At 51.4% G+C, this 13,518-nt stretch overlaps 1 protein-coding gene across 1 annotated transcript in view; it reads left to right on the top strand.

Annotated features, from left to right (window-relative positions):
- The window catches only part of ITPRIP (inositol 1,4,5-trisphosphate receptor interacting protein), an 18,626-nt gene extending 14,588 nt beyond the window's left edge, over nt 1-4,038 (top strand). The window contains exon 2 of the mRNA XM_018553826.1: nt 2,295-4,038. Coding sequence (XP_018409328.1) covers nt 2,305-3,933 — 1,629 coding nt within the window. The 5' untranslated portion in view covers nt 2,295-2,304 and the 3' untranslated portion in view covers nt 3,934-4,038. The remainder of the gene's footprint in view (nt 1-2,294) is intronic.
- Nucleotides 4,039-13,518: the final 9,480 nt, after the last annotated feature.

Here is a 13,518-nt window from a genome sequence, read left to right as displayed (position 1 = left end):
GTGACGACACGGATCTCCTCCTCTGATGGAAGCGGTGGGTGGTCCTTACAGTAGTGCAATTTATTGCAGTAGTTCTGCAAACCTGGGCCGGCATGAGGACGCATCCCAGGGGGTGTGTCCATGACAGCCGGGGCTCTGACAATGTAAACCTAGATTTATATTAGGGATGCACTGATACTGTGTTTTCGGTATCGAACACGAGTATTGATATTTATAATTCGGCACTTGCCGATACCGAATACCGATACCGGTACTTCTGCTAGCATGGAGCCAGCTTCCCGGGCTATTTGATTGCCCAAGATGCCGGCTCCATGCTGTTTGGCTGGCTCAATGCTGATTTCCCGGGAACATCGTGGAGCTGGGCAAACAGCTGGAGCTGGGTGGCAAGTCATTACCCGCTGCCCGCCTTTCTGATTGGCCAGGAAGCGGGCTCCATGTTCCTTCGCTGCACTGCCAGTTAGAGGAAATTTCACTCTGACCGGAAGCTCCGGTATCGGGAAAGGTATCGGAGCATTTGGGTGAGGACGAGTACTCACATGAATACTCAGTGTTAGCACCGATACCGATTAATAGTATCGGCAGGGGGCATCACGAGGCTGTGTGTCACCCGGAGCGGAGACCGGGTGACACCACGCCTTGACGTCATCGTGCATGCGCGGTCGTCTTATTGACGCCTGCCGGTGGCCATCTTGGTGATGGACGCCGGCAGAGAGAGGAGGGGACGTTCACCCGGCAGGAGGTATGCCGCATGGTCCCCTGCTCTCGCTGACACCTTCGGGCTCTTGGTCCGTGACCGAGTGCCCGACTTTTCATAGGGGTTGACAACAAAATGACTGTGAGTCATTTTGGTGTCGCCCCTCCAATGGTGGCACCCATGTGCAGGCCGCACCCCCCTTGTGACGCCACTGGGTATCGGTGCATCCCTAATTTATATGCAACAAAACTCTTTTTTTTTGTCTTATTTCGAGCAGGGAAGGGTTACAACTCCTGTGCAGTTTTGTTTTCTGTTTGTCATCTGTGTCCTGTTGAGAAGACTTCTGTCCTGGAGACACAACAGGAAGTGAGAGGAAATCTCTCCAAAGTCTTCTTTCCCTTGGACAGTTATCATGGGAAAAAGTGTCCCCGTTGTAAGATTTCCTCTCTTCTCTTGTTCTAGGGACAACTCAAAATTTTGGATTTGCCCTCACTTTTAGTCCTGGTGACAGTGGTCACAGAGAGGGGTGAATCTCCCTAATGGGGGCACAGCAGTAAGAACCTGACAAGAACCCCACTCTATCCCAAACTGAAGGAAAACGTTTTAAAGGAGAACTATGAGGTGAGGGAAAATCACTCAGCCTCATAGTTCTAGCCGACCTGTGACAATGAAACTGTCACACGTCGGCTCAATAGATCGGGAAGTGAGCGAACACATACTGTCGCTCGCTCACCTCTCGATCTATCCCTGCAAAGAGCCGTGACTGTCACTCGCGGCTCCCTGCAGGGATTCCCCCTCCTCTGTCCGATCCTCCAGCGCTGACTGGCGGAACGGACCGGGGAGGGGCGGGCACAGCTGGCTCTGCCTCTAGATAGACAGAGCCAGGCTGTCAATCACGCAGCTGGGTGGATGTCGACAGTGATGTCCCGGCTGCGGCGTCTCAGTATACAATGAGCTTTAGCTCGCGGTATACTGAGCTTTGGGTGACGGGAGGACGCTAATTTGTGTCCTCCCGTTACCCTTCGGAGAACTATGAGGTGAGTGCTTTCCACTCACCTCATAGTTCTAGCCGACCTGTGACAATGAGACTGTCACAGGTCGGCTCAGTAGATCGGGAAGTGAGCGAACACATACCGGGTTCGCTCACCTCTCGATCCTGTCACAGCTCTCTGCTGTGACAGGGGAGGGGCTGGATTCCCCTCTCCCCGCACCGATCCACCAGCGCTGACTGGCAGAACGGATGGGGGAGGGGGCGGGTACAGCTGGCTCTGCCTCTAAATAGGCAGAGCCAGCTGTCACTCACGCAGCTGGGCGGATCCCGACATCGATGTCGGGATCCACTTCGGCTGCGGCGTCTCAGTATACCGCAAGCTTTAGCAAAACCTTCATGTGACTGTATTATTTAAAAGACGTAAATGTTATCAGGATGTTCCGACTATTTTTAACCTCTTGGAATGTTTCCTGCTAAATGGCCTCCCAATGTACAACTAATAAATCATTTACAATGTAAAAGTAACGACTCTCTAAAATTCTTCTCAGGTTCATCCGTCTTTGTAGGCCTGAAGGAGTCATTTTAATGGTGTCTTTCTCCTTTACCTTTCAGAAACACAATGCAACCTGGGATCTTCAAGGTGTGCCTTGTGGTCGTCACGGCCATTGTCAATCACCCGCTTCTCTTCCCCGCTAACGATTCAGCTGTGCCCGCCACTGATGACTTCATCTTCCAGAAACTGAAGGAAAGAGAGGAGAACCTGAAGCTCCAGCAGCTGGAACTCGAGCAGCTTCTATCACGCCCAGAGCCACCCATAGAAGATGACACCGAAACTGAGAGCAAGCCCACCGAAGATGAGACGTTATGGGATTTCTGGAGTGTCATGTCGATGATCGTCTTCCTAATGATTGAAGTGTGGCGGCAAGATTTCTTAGATAACAGTTCGCATGAGCAGAGCAAAGAGGAGGAGGATGACCTTTTGTTCGTCGGAAGCAGCTGCCATGGCGTCTCGTTTCCAAGCAAGACCATGTTGTCTATTTTTCATGACCAGTATATCCGAACGACAACGCATGACGCGGCTCGGACCAAGGAGTTCGTCGAGGGCTTTGCGGATGACTTGCTAGAAGCGCTAAGAAGCGTTTGTAACCGGGATGCCGACATGGAGGTTGAAGACAGCATCTGCGTGGGGAGCATGTACGAAAACTGGAGAGTCAACAAACCACTGATATGTGACTTGCTTGTACCATTCGCTCCTCCGGAACCTTACTATTTCCGCTGCCACCCTTGGATTGCTAGCAAATCCATTGCTCCCAACCAACAAAGTTTTGGGACTATTCTCGTATGTGGACCTGAAGATTCATCAGGTTGTGTCTGTGACAGGAAAAAACTTGGAGAAGACATGCTCTGCCTCCTTCACAACCCAAGCAGCAAGAAGAAGGTCACCAAGGATGTCAACCTATTGTGTTCCATGGACTCCAACTATCTAGACACAGACCAGGTCATGAAATGGTTCCAAACAGCCATTACAAAGGCCTGGGGAAGGATATCACACAAGTATGAGTTTGAGCTCACTTTCAGCCACTTAGATTCTCCAGGAGCTTTGAGAGTCAGATTCAAATCAGGAAAAGTCATCAGCTTCAACATTACCCCGGTGGTTCAGTATGGAGACTCTGACCTGTACTTTATTTCACAGTTCCCCGGCATGGACCGATCAAACCCATTGGCCTCCAGCATTCACTGGAACTTGTCTTTTGCCGTTTACGAGAGGAGGTTCCTCAAGGATATCGCCAAACATCTCCCCGGTAACTCATGTCACCTCAGCTGCCTACAAATTATGACTTTCCTGCACTCCAAGCAGTGTCAAATAACTGGCCCAAGCGGCCTGACAAGTTACCACCTGAAGACGGTCCTCTTGCATCTCCTAGTGACCCAGCCTTATAACGTCTGGAGTAACGTCATGCTAGAAGATCGATTAAGGGACATGTTCAAGAGCCTGGAGAAATGTCTGCTGGAGAAGAGACTCCGCCACTTTATGATTGGGAATTCCAAACTCCCAGAGACGGTCAGCCTCCCGGAACGCTTCCGCACAGCAGAACCTCTTAATCTTTTCCGATCTTTTGTCCTAAACAGAGACCTTTACCAGAGGACCTTGTCCATGTTCTACGAGATGTTAAAGAACGCGACCGTCGTCATCAACGAGTACAGCCTTCACCTTCCCACAGGACCATCCAACAAGAACTCTCATTAGGAACACTCATGGTGTATTTTTGTATCCTCGTAAAAACATGTTATGGAGTTAAATGCTGGATTGGAAGTTCCGGGATACGGACAAGCCAACTTTCCTCTGCCAATTCCATTTACTAGTGTTACGAAATGTCCTCACAGAGGCTTTTATATGTCCCTACAGCTGCTGTTTATACAAAACATTAATCATTCGTTTATAATGAGGACTAACAACTTACCAATACTCAGGCAATTTAAAGGTTTACTCTACTTGGGCAAGGGTGTCCCTAGTATAATCGCTGCCTTAGGCGGGGAGTGGGGGTGGGGGTGACGCGGTGTGTGCGTCCACGTCCCTTGGGTTGTATCATGGTGGTCACGTTCCGGGGGGTGATATGGGGTGCTGGTGGTCCATGCTAATAGCACTAAGGACGGCGTCCTGGTGGTGCACCGCCTAGCTCTGGCCGGCATCCCGCCCAGCTCATTGACATCACTGGTTGCCAGGAGCTGGGTGGGACGCCTCCAGAGTGTCCAGTTTTGGTTGTTTTAAAAAAATATCCACCATTGGCTTTATAGCCAAAACGTTTTTCCTGTTTTTGTTTTGGATAGAGTAGGGAAGGGTTAGAACTACTGCCAGGTTAACTGTTGTACTTTTTTGGATGGATTTTTTAGGAGTTTTAGATAGAGTGAAGAGGGATTAGGACCCCTATCACCCTATACCCCTACTTGCCGGTGGCCATCTTGGTGATGGGCGCTGGCAGTGAGAGGAGGGGACATTCACCCAGTGGGATAGCATATGCCGCCGGGTCCCCTCCTCTCTTCTGCAACTGCCGGGCTCTCGGTCCATGACTCATTTCTTGACTTTTCATAGGAGGTGACACTAAAATGACTGTCAAAATAGTGTCACCAGGGTGCGTGCCTCACCCCCCATGCACCCTCCTAGTGACGCCACTGAATGGGGAGACCCTGCTGACCACCAAGGATTTCTGACTCTTTGGAGGGATTTCCTCTCACTTCCTGTTGTGGCTATTGGACAGGAAGTGAAGGGAAGTCTCCCCAATGGGACACAGATGGCAGAAAAAAATGCTGATAGGAGTTATAACCCTTCATTACTCTATCCAAAACTAAAAAAAAAAGTTTTGGGCTTCAGTTCTACTGTAAAAAATCCAAAGCAGCGGTGGGCAAACTCCTGAGCTCCAGTTGTGGTGAAACTACAAATCCAGTGATGCATCTTCCTCCGGGAGTCATGCCTGTGGCTGTGAGAATCTTGCAATGCCTCATGGGATTTGTAGTTCTACCACAGCTGGAGGGCCAGGGTTTGCCCACGCCCGGTCTAAAGGAACATAGACAGCGTTGTGTAATAAGAGGTGATAAGCACACGGCCCGGATTCATAGGAATATATCTTTACACTGTCATGAGTCTGGTTCTGTCACAATCACGGAGAGGTGGGCAGTGAGAAGGACGGACTCAATGAAGAGACACAAGTATGACTTCAGCCACTTGTCTTCTGTAAAGCACTGAAATATAAAATTATAGAAGTACGTGAAAATATCTTATTTTATGCTACCAAATCATACAGATATATTTTTAAACAATGTTTTTACGACATGGAAAGATCAGCGATCAATGAACATGAACATGTTACTGAAAATGTTAAATAAAATTTTTCCGTTTTCATTCTTTCCCATATTTTTGATCCAGTGATGTCACCACCGGGTCCGTGTGCTTCTATGTGCAATGCAGGCAGGTCATGGCTGGTGGGAGGGGCCGACAGGGTGCTCTATATAGCTTCCTGAAAACATCACATCACTCTGCCTCAGTACTCCATCCTGTCAGCGTACAAGTATGGACACCCGCATCCGTACGGATGTTCAGTTCGGGTGAGCGTATGGCGGCGGTCCACCCATAGAGAAGAACAGGCTGCTGCCTGCAATCACGCGCAGCACCGGTCCTTCCCGGGAGCTGGCCGATACGGCCGTGCACACCGCATGGATCTGTACGGGCCGGCCATTTCTCCTTAGGCCTTGTTCACAACGAAAGAGGGTGCGTTCCAGAGCGGTAGCTGCTGTAACGCACAGCGATCGCTAAGAAACTTCTCCCCGCGTTTTGGGGCGGGAGGGGGCACGGCGGTGCATTGAGCTCAAGGGCACCGCTTCCACGCCCCCCTGCAGTGCGATCAAACGTGTGGCAAAACTTTGCCAGCGTTGCGTTCCTCGCTGGCAAAGTTTTGCCACACGTTCGATCGCACTGCAGGGGGGCGTGGAAGCGGTGCCTTTGAATTCAATGCACCGCCACGCCCCCTCCCGCCCCAAAACGCGGGGAGAAGTTTCTTAGCGATCGCGGTGCGTTCCAGCAGCTACCGCTCTGGAACGCACCCGCTTTCGGTGGGAACAAGCCCTCAGTGTGCAGGATTATTATGCAACTACATGGAAAATGAAAATTTTCCCGTCTCACTTGTTTATTTTCATCTGTTAAAGTGAGAAGAATAATAAACAAACAACTCAAAATTTACAAATAAACATTTCTGACATTTCCAAAAACAAAATCAGTGACCAATATAGCCAATAACATTCCTCGGCCTCCCATCCATGGAGTCCGTCAGTCCTCAGCCTCCCATCCATGGAGTCTGTCAGTCCTCAGCCCCCCATCCATGGAGTCTGTCAGTCCTCAGCCCCCCATCCATGGAGTCTGTCAGTCCTCAGCCCCCCATCCATGGAGTCTGTCAGTCCTCAGCCCCCCATCCATGGAGTCTGTCAGTCCTCAGCCCCCCATCCATGGAGTCTGTCAGTCCTCAGCCCCCCATCCATGGAGTCTGTCAGTCCTCAGCCCCCCATCCATGGAGTCTGTCAGTCCTCAGCCCCCCATCCATGGAGTCTGTCAGTCCTCAGCCCCCCATCCATGGAGTCTGTCAGTCCTCAGCCCCCCATCCATGGAGTCTGTCAGTCCTCAGCCCCCCATCCATGGAGTCTGTCAGTCCTCAGCCCCCCATCCATGGAGTCTGTCAGTCCTCAGCCCCCCATCCATGGAGTCTGTCAGTCCTCAGCCCCCCATCCATGGAGTCTGTCAGTCCTCAGCCCCCCATCCATGGAGTCTGTCAGTCCTCAGCCCCCCATCCATGGAGTCTGTCAGTCCTCAGCCCCCCATCCATGGAGTCTGTCAGTCCTCAGCCCCCCATCCATGGAGTCTGTCAGTCCTCAGCCCCCCATCCATGGAGTCTGTCAGTCCTCAGCCCCCCATCCATGGAGTCTGTCAGTCCTCAGCCCCCCATCCATGGAGTCTGTCAGTCCTCAGCCCCCCATCCATGGAGTCTGTCAGTCCTCAGCCCCCCATCCATGGAGTCTGTCAGTCCTCAGCCCCCCATCCATGGAGTCTGTCAGTCCTCAGCCCCCCATCCATGGAGTCTGTCAGTCCTCAGCCCCCCATCCATGGAGTCTGTCAGTCCTCAGCCCCCCATCCATGGAGTCTGTCAGTCCTCAGCCCCCCATCCATGGAGTCTGTCAGTCCTCAGCCCCCCATCCATGGAGTCTGTCAGTCCTCAGCCCCCCATCCATGGAGTCTGTCAGTCCTCAGCCCCCCATCCATGGAGTCTGTCAGTCCTCAGCCCCCCATCCATGGAGTCTGTCAGTCCTCAGCCCCCCATCCATGGAGTCTGTCAGTCCTCAGCCCCCCATCCATGGAGTCTGTCAGTCCTCAGCCCCCCATCCATGGAGTCTGTCAGTCCTCAGCCCCCCATCCATGGAGTCTGTCAGTCCTCAGCCCCCCATCCATGGAGTCTGTCAGTCCTCAGCCCCCCATCCATGGAGTCTGTCAGTCCTCAGCCCCCCATCCATGGAGTCTGTCAGTCCTCAGCCCCCCATCCATGGAGTCTGTCAGTCCTCAGCCCCCCATCCATGGAGTCTGTCAGTCCTCAGCCCCCCATCCATGGAGTCTGTCAGTCCTCAGCCCCCCATCCATGGAGTCTGTCAGTCCTCAGCCCCCCATCCATGGAGTCTGTCAGTCCTCAGCCCCCCATCCATGGAGTCTGTCAGTCCTCAGCCCCCCATCCATGGAGTCTGTCAGTCCTCAGCCCCCCATCCATGGAGTCTGTCAGTCCTCAGCCCCCCATCCATGGAGTCTGTCAGTCCTCAGCCCCCCATCCATGGAGTCTGTCAGTCCTCAGCCCCCCATCCATGGAGTCTGTCAGTCCTCAGCCCCCCATCCATGGAGTCTGTCAGTCCTCAGCCCCCCATCCATGGAGTCTGTCAGTCCTCAGCCCCCCATCCATGGAGTCTGTCAGTCCTCAGCCCCCCATCCATGGAGTCTGTCAGTCCTCAGCCCCCCATCCATGGAGTCTGTCAGTCCTCAGCCCCCCATCCATGGAGTCTGTCAGTCCTCAGCCCCCCATCCATGGAGTCTGTCAGTCCTCAGCCCTCCCATCCATGCAGTCTGTCAGTCCTCAGACCTCCCATCCATGGAGTATGTCAGTCCCCAGCCCTCCCAGCCATGGAGTCTTGAAGAAAGTGTCTTCTAAAAACTGGCAGTAGGTTTGGGAGTTGATTTTGAGTCCATCTTCAACACGTAAAGGTCCAACTAGCTCATCTTTATTAATACCAGCCCACCATCACCCCACCTCCACCTTGCTGGCGTCTGAGTCGAAGTGGAGCTCTGTGCCTGTTACTGATCCAGCCACGGGCCCATCCATCTGGTCCGTCCAGAGTCACTCTCATCTCATCAGTCCATAAAACCTTTGTAAGATCCGTCTTCAGATATCTCTTGGCCCAGTGCTGACGTTGGTTCAGTGGTGGTCGGGTTTCCTTACCTCGGCCATGTCTCTGAGCACTGAACACCTTGTATTTCTGGGCCCTCCAGGTAGGTTTCAGTTCTGGAATATGACGGCACGGGAGGATAATGGCTTCCTGAGAGCTTCACGTTTCATTCTTCTCAAATCTTTGGCAGTTCAATTGCTTCTTTCTTTCTCAACATGTTTCTTGTGACCCCGTTGACTATTTGCAACAAAGCGTTTGATGGTTCTGTGATCTTGCCCCAATATCTTAGCAACTTCAGGCCCTCATTCACACTGCTAAGAGCCGGCCCGTACAGATCCATGCGGTGTGCACAGGTGCTGTGTGTGATTGTACGCAGAAGTCTGCTCTTCTCTATGGGAGTATGTGACCGTACGCTCAGCGGAACTGCACGTCCGAATCCATCCTGTCTGCGTATGAGTACAGACACCCGCACAGATGTGCAGCTCTGGTGAGCATACGGCCGCATACTCCCATAGCGAAGAACAGGTTGCTGTGTACAATCACACGCAGCACCTGTCCTTCCCGGGAGCGGCCCGATACGGCTGTGCACGCCGCATGGATCTGTACGGGCCGGCTCTTAGCAGTGTGAATGAGGTCCAAGAGTGCTGCATCCCTCTGGAAGACTTTTTACAGTTTTTGACTTTTCATAGTCAGTTGAATCTCTTTTTTGGCCCATGGTGCCTGAGGAAAAGACGCTGCCTAAAAGTGCCCATACACCTGCTGATAATCGTGGGTGATCCTGCGATCAACCGATAATCGGCAGGTGTATGGAAGGCGTGCAACCGTTTCTACTGTACGGTCTTTTGTCTTCCGGCGTGCTCGGAAGACAGAAGCCGAACGGGCCGGTGTGCGGAAGCGCACACTGCCCGCTCACCATTGGAATCATCTAAAGCCCTCCCCTCAGCGGAGATTATAATTACCTTACAACCATCGCACAACGAAAGTCATGCGATGGTTGTAAGGTGTATGGCCAGCTTAATTATTATGCACACCTTGATATAGAGCAGTGGTTCTCAACCTGTGTAACCTCCGGACCCACATTTGTCCTTAGTCATTAAGTCGTGACCCAAGTCGCACTGCAATGGACCACACAGCATTACGGTACCGCACATTCCGGTGCAGGCAATCGAACTGTGGGTGGCAGGTGCGTTTGGGGTGCTATTCAAATGAATGGCAACACAACACACCTCCCACACCAAAACACATGGTAGGTCCACCCAGTCTCCCTAACTTACAAGAACTGGAGTGGATCCTCAGCCTGGGGTCCAGTGTGGGCTGCTGTGCCGTGATGGAGCTCCATCCATATGTACAGTGCTTACAGCTCCCTAGTGTGCCCTGTAGAGGTGCCAGGAGCCAGAATGTGATGTCACTCCGGTCCAGGCACCTCTATAGGGCACGTAAGGGAGCTGTAAGCAATGCATGTATGGATGGAGCTCCCTCGCGGCCATAGCCCCATCCCACCTCAAGCTGACACTCGGGCATAATTTGAATGGCTGCTTGGTGCGAGAACTGACAGTGCTGCACTAGGGAGAGGCTGAGGAGCATCTCACCTACAAAAGTGGAAGGCATTTGGCAACCCACTGAACATGGGGTCGCGACCCACCAGTTGAGAACCAAGGATAGGGTGTTGATCTCCTATGGCCACACCCTCCACATTACACAAATACACATCACCTGATATGATGAAATCCAATAAGCCGTCAAGCTTATACAGCTTGGAGTTGGGCAATATGCATAACAATGGTGATTTGTTCAAAATACTCACTTGCCTAACACTTGTGCACGCACTGTATATATATATATTATAATCCAAAGTTCCAGAAACAACCGATTCCTACAAGAGCTGAAAGGCGCTGCAGCTGCTTTGTGAACCTTTGTTGGTACGGAGGGAGTTGAGTCACCTGAACGTCTCTTCTTAAATTCGGAATAACTAACCTTGGGCTGCTTTGTATAAACAGCCAAAAACATTTCTCTCGAAAAGTCTGACCTCACCGGATATTAATCCGTCTCCCTATAAAAGAGTATGACGCATTCCGTATAGGAAGTTCCATCACTTCAGCATGATGTGTGCAAGAAATCACTCGTATCGGAGGCGTGGAAGCCGCAGGCATGTTTAAAGAGGCACACACCACAGGGGCGATGGCGTACAAAAGAGCAGAAACCCCAAATCATCCATCTATGTGATCAGAGCCAGAACCAGGAACATGGAGCCGATCGGTTAATACACTATATTGCTAAAAGTATTGGGATGCCCCTCCAAATCATTGGACTCAGGTGTTCCAATCACCTCCGTGGCCACAGGTGTATAAAATCACGCACCTCGGCATGCAGACGCTTCTACAGACATTGGGGAAAGAACGGGTCTCTCTCAGGAGCTCAGTGACTACAAGCGTGGCACCGTGATAGGTTGTCACCTGTGCAATAAGTCCATCCGTGACATTTCCTTACTACTAAACATTCCGCGGTCACCTGTTACTGGGATTATAACAAAGTGGAAGCAACTGGGAACAACAGCAACTCAGCCACGAAGTGGTAGGCCACGTAACATGACAGAGCGGGGTCAGCGCATGCTGAAGCGCACAGTGCGCAGAAGTCGCCAACTGTCTGCAGAGTCAATAGCTACAGACCTCCAAACTCCATGCGGCCTTCAGATTGGCACAACAACAGTGCGTAGAGAGCTCCATGGAATGGGTTTCCATGGCCGAGCAGCTGCATCCAAGCCGTACATCACCAAGTGCAATGCAAAGCGTGGGATGCCGTGGTGTAAAGCACGCCGCCACTGGACTCTAGAGAAGTGGAGACGTGTTCTCTGGAGTGACCAATCACGCTTCTCTGTCTGGCAATCCGATGGACGTGTCTGGGTTTGGCGGTTGCCAGGAGAACGGTACTTGCCTGACTGCATTGTGCCAAGTGTAAAGTTTGGTGGAGGGGGGATAAAGGTGTGGGGTTGTTTTTCAGGGGTTGGGCTTGGCCCCTTAGTTCCAGTGAAGGGAAATCTTAAGGCATCAGCACACCAAGACATTTTGGACAATTTCATGTGAAGAGTTTGGGGACGGTCCCTTCCTGTTCCAACATGACTGCGCACCAGTGCACAATGCAAGGTCCATAAAGACATGGATGGGGGAGTTTGGGGTGGAGGAACGTGACTGGCCTGCACAGAGTCCTGACCTCAACCCCATAGAACACCTTTGGGATGAATTAGAGCGGAGACTGCGAGCCCCTCCCCCAACATCAGTACCTGACCTCACAAATGGTCCAACATTCCCATAGACACACTCCTAAACCTTGTGGACGCCTTCCCAGAAGAGATGAATCTGTTATAGTGGCAAAGGGCGGAGCCAACTCAATACTGAACCCTACGGACTAAGACTGGGATGCCATTAAAGTTCATGTGCGTGTAAAGGCCGGCGTCCCAATACTTTTGACAATAAAGTGTATATTACTCTAGAACAGAGATGGTCACATTTTGTCAATACAGCTTTGGTGCAACTACAAGTCCCATGAGGAATTGCAAGACTCTGGCAGCGTCAGGCATGACTCCCAGCGGCAGATGCATGATGGGATTTAAAGTTTCACCACAGCTGGAGGGCTGAAATTTTACCTCCCCTTATCCTTAGAAGGTCTCAGCGATTTGCCTTCTCCAGACATTTCTATCTCTGTCTCTCTGACAAATTCCAACTCTGACCACAAGGTGGAGTTATTTCCACAAAATACAACAACCTGTATTTCTTTGCAGCTGTCAGTAGAAAGTGCCAAATATTTGAATGGTTATCATATCTATTATCATTGTTTGCAGTGTACGCTTAGCTTTGTTTTGGATTGAGAAGGTTAAAAACATAAAAACTTTTTTTTTTGCTGTGCCCCTGGGAAGATTTGCCATCACTTCCTGTTTTGGAGACACAACAGGAAGTTAGAGTACTGTCGTTATCAGAACAGGTGTGCCCATTGGGAGATTTCCCCTTCATATGTTCCGGTTCAAATGTTGGACTTGCCATCACTTTAACAATCGTCACCAGGACAAATAGAGACAAATCTCCCCTTTGGGGCCACAGACAGAACTTTTTTACCCTTTTTTGCCAAAATAAAATGTCTGCTGTTTTGATATACCAGTGTAGCCAAATTTCGTCCCTCCAGTTGTGGTGGGACTACTACTCCCATAAGGCATTGCAAGACTCACAGGTATGACTCCTACAGGAAGAAGCATGATGATATTTGTAGTTTCACTCTGGAAGTCAAGCTTGCAATGCCTCATGGGACTTGTGGTTCCACAACAGCCGGAGTGCTGAGATCCCCTACCCCTGTCACAATATTGACTTTTATAGACGTAGACACTCTTGCCCCGCCCTCTCCCTCCTTCTATTGGTCGCCGAGGCTGCCAATCACACTGAACCACTAATAACCACTTGGCCGATGATCAGGGGGTGGAGCCAAGCTCAGTCATTACAGGAAAAGCCAAGATTTGGACATATCTGATCTCCAATCAGAACATCTAATAATGCATTTTTGCTACCCGGTCAGTTCAAATTGTTTCCATTATTATGTCCGTACACAAGTCAGTGGCGTCACAAGGGGGGTGCGGCCCGCACCCGGGTGCCACCATTGGAGGGGTGACACCAAAATTACTTAGTCATTTTGGTGTCACCCCCCTCTGAAAAGTCGGGCGCTCGGTCATGGACCGAACGCCCGACAGTATCAGGAGAGAGGAGGGGACCCGGCGGCATACCTTATCCCGCCGGGTGACTGTCCCCTCCTCTCTCTGCCGGCGTCCATCACCAAGATGGCCGCGGGCAGTTATCAGAATACTGCCGCAGTGACGTCTGGGCGGGGT

The sequence above is a fragment of the Nanorana parkeri genome, unplaced genomic scaffold (assembly GCF_000935625.1).
Source record: "Nanorana parkeri isolate BGI_ZX_2015 unplaced genomic scaffold, ASM93562v1 scaffold130, whole genome shotgun sequence".
Classification (NCBI taxonomy): domain Eukaryota; kingdom Metazoa; phylum Chordata; class Amphibia; order Anura; family Dicroglossidae; genus Nanorana; species Nanorana parkeri.
Note: the sequence above shows the minus strand (reverse complement) of the source record. Positions and strands in the feature narration are given on the sequence as shown.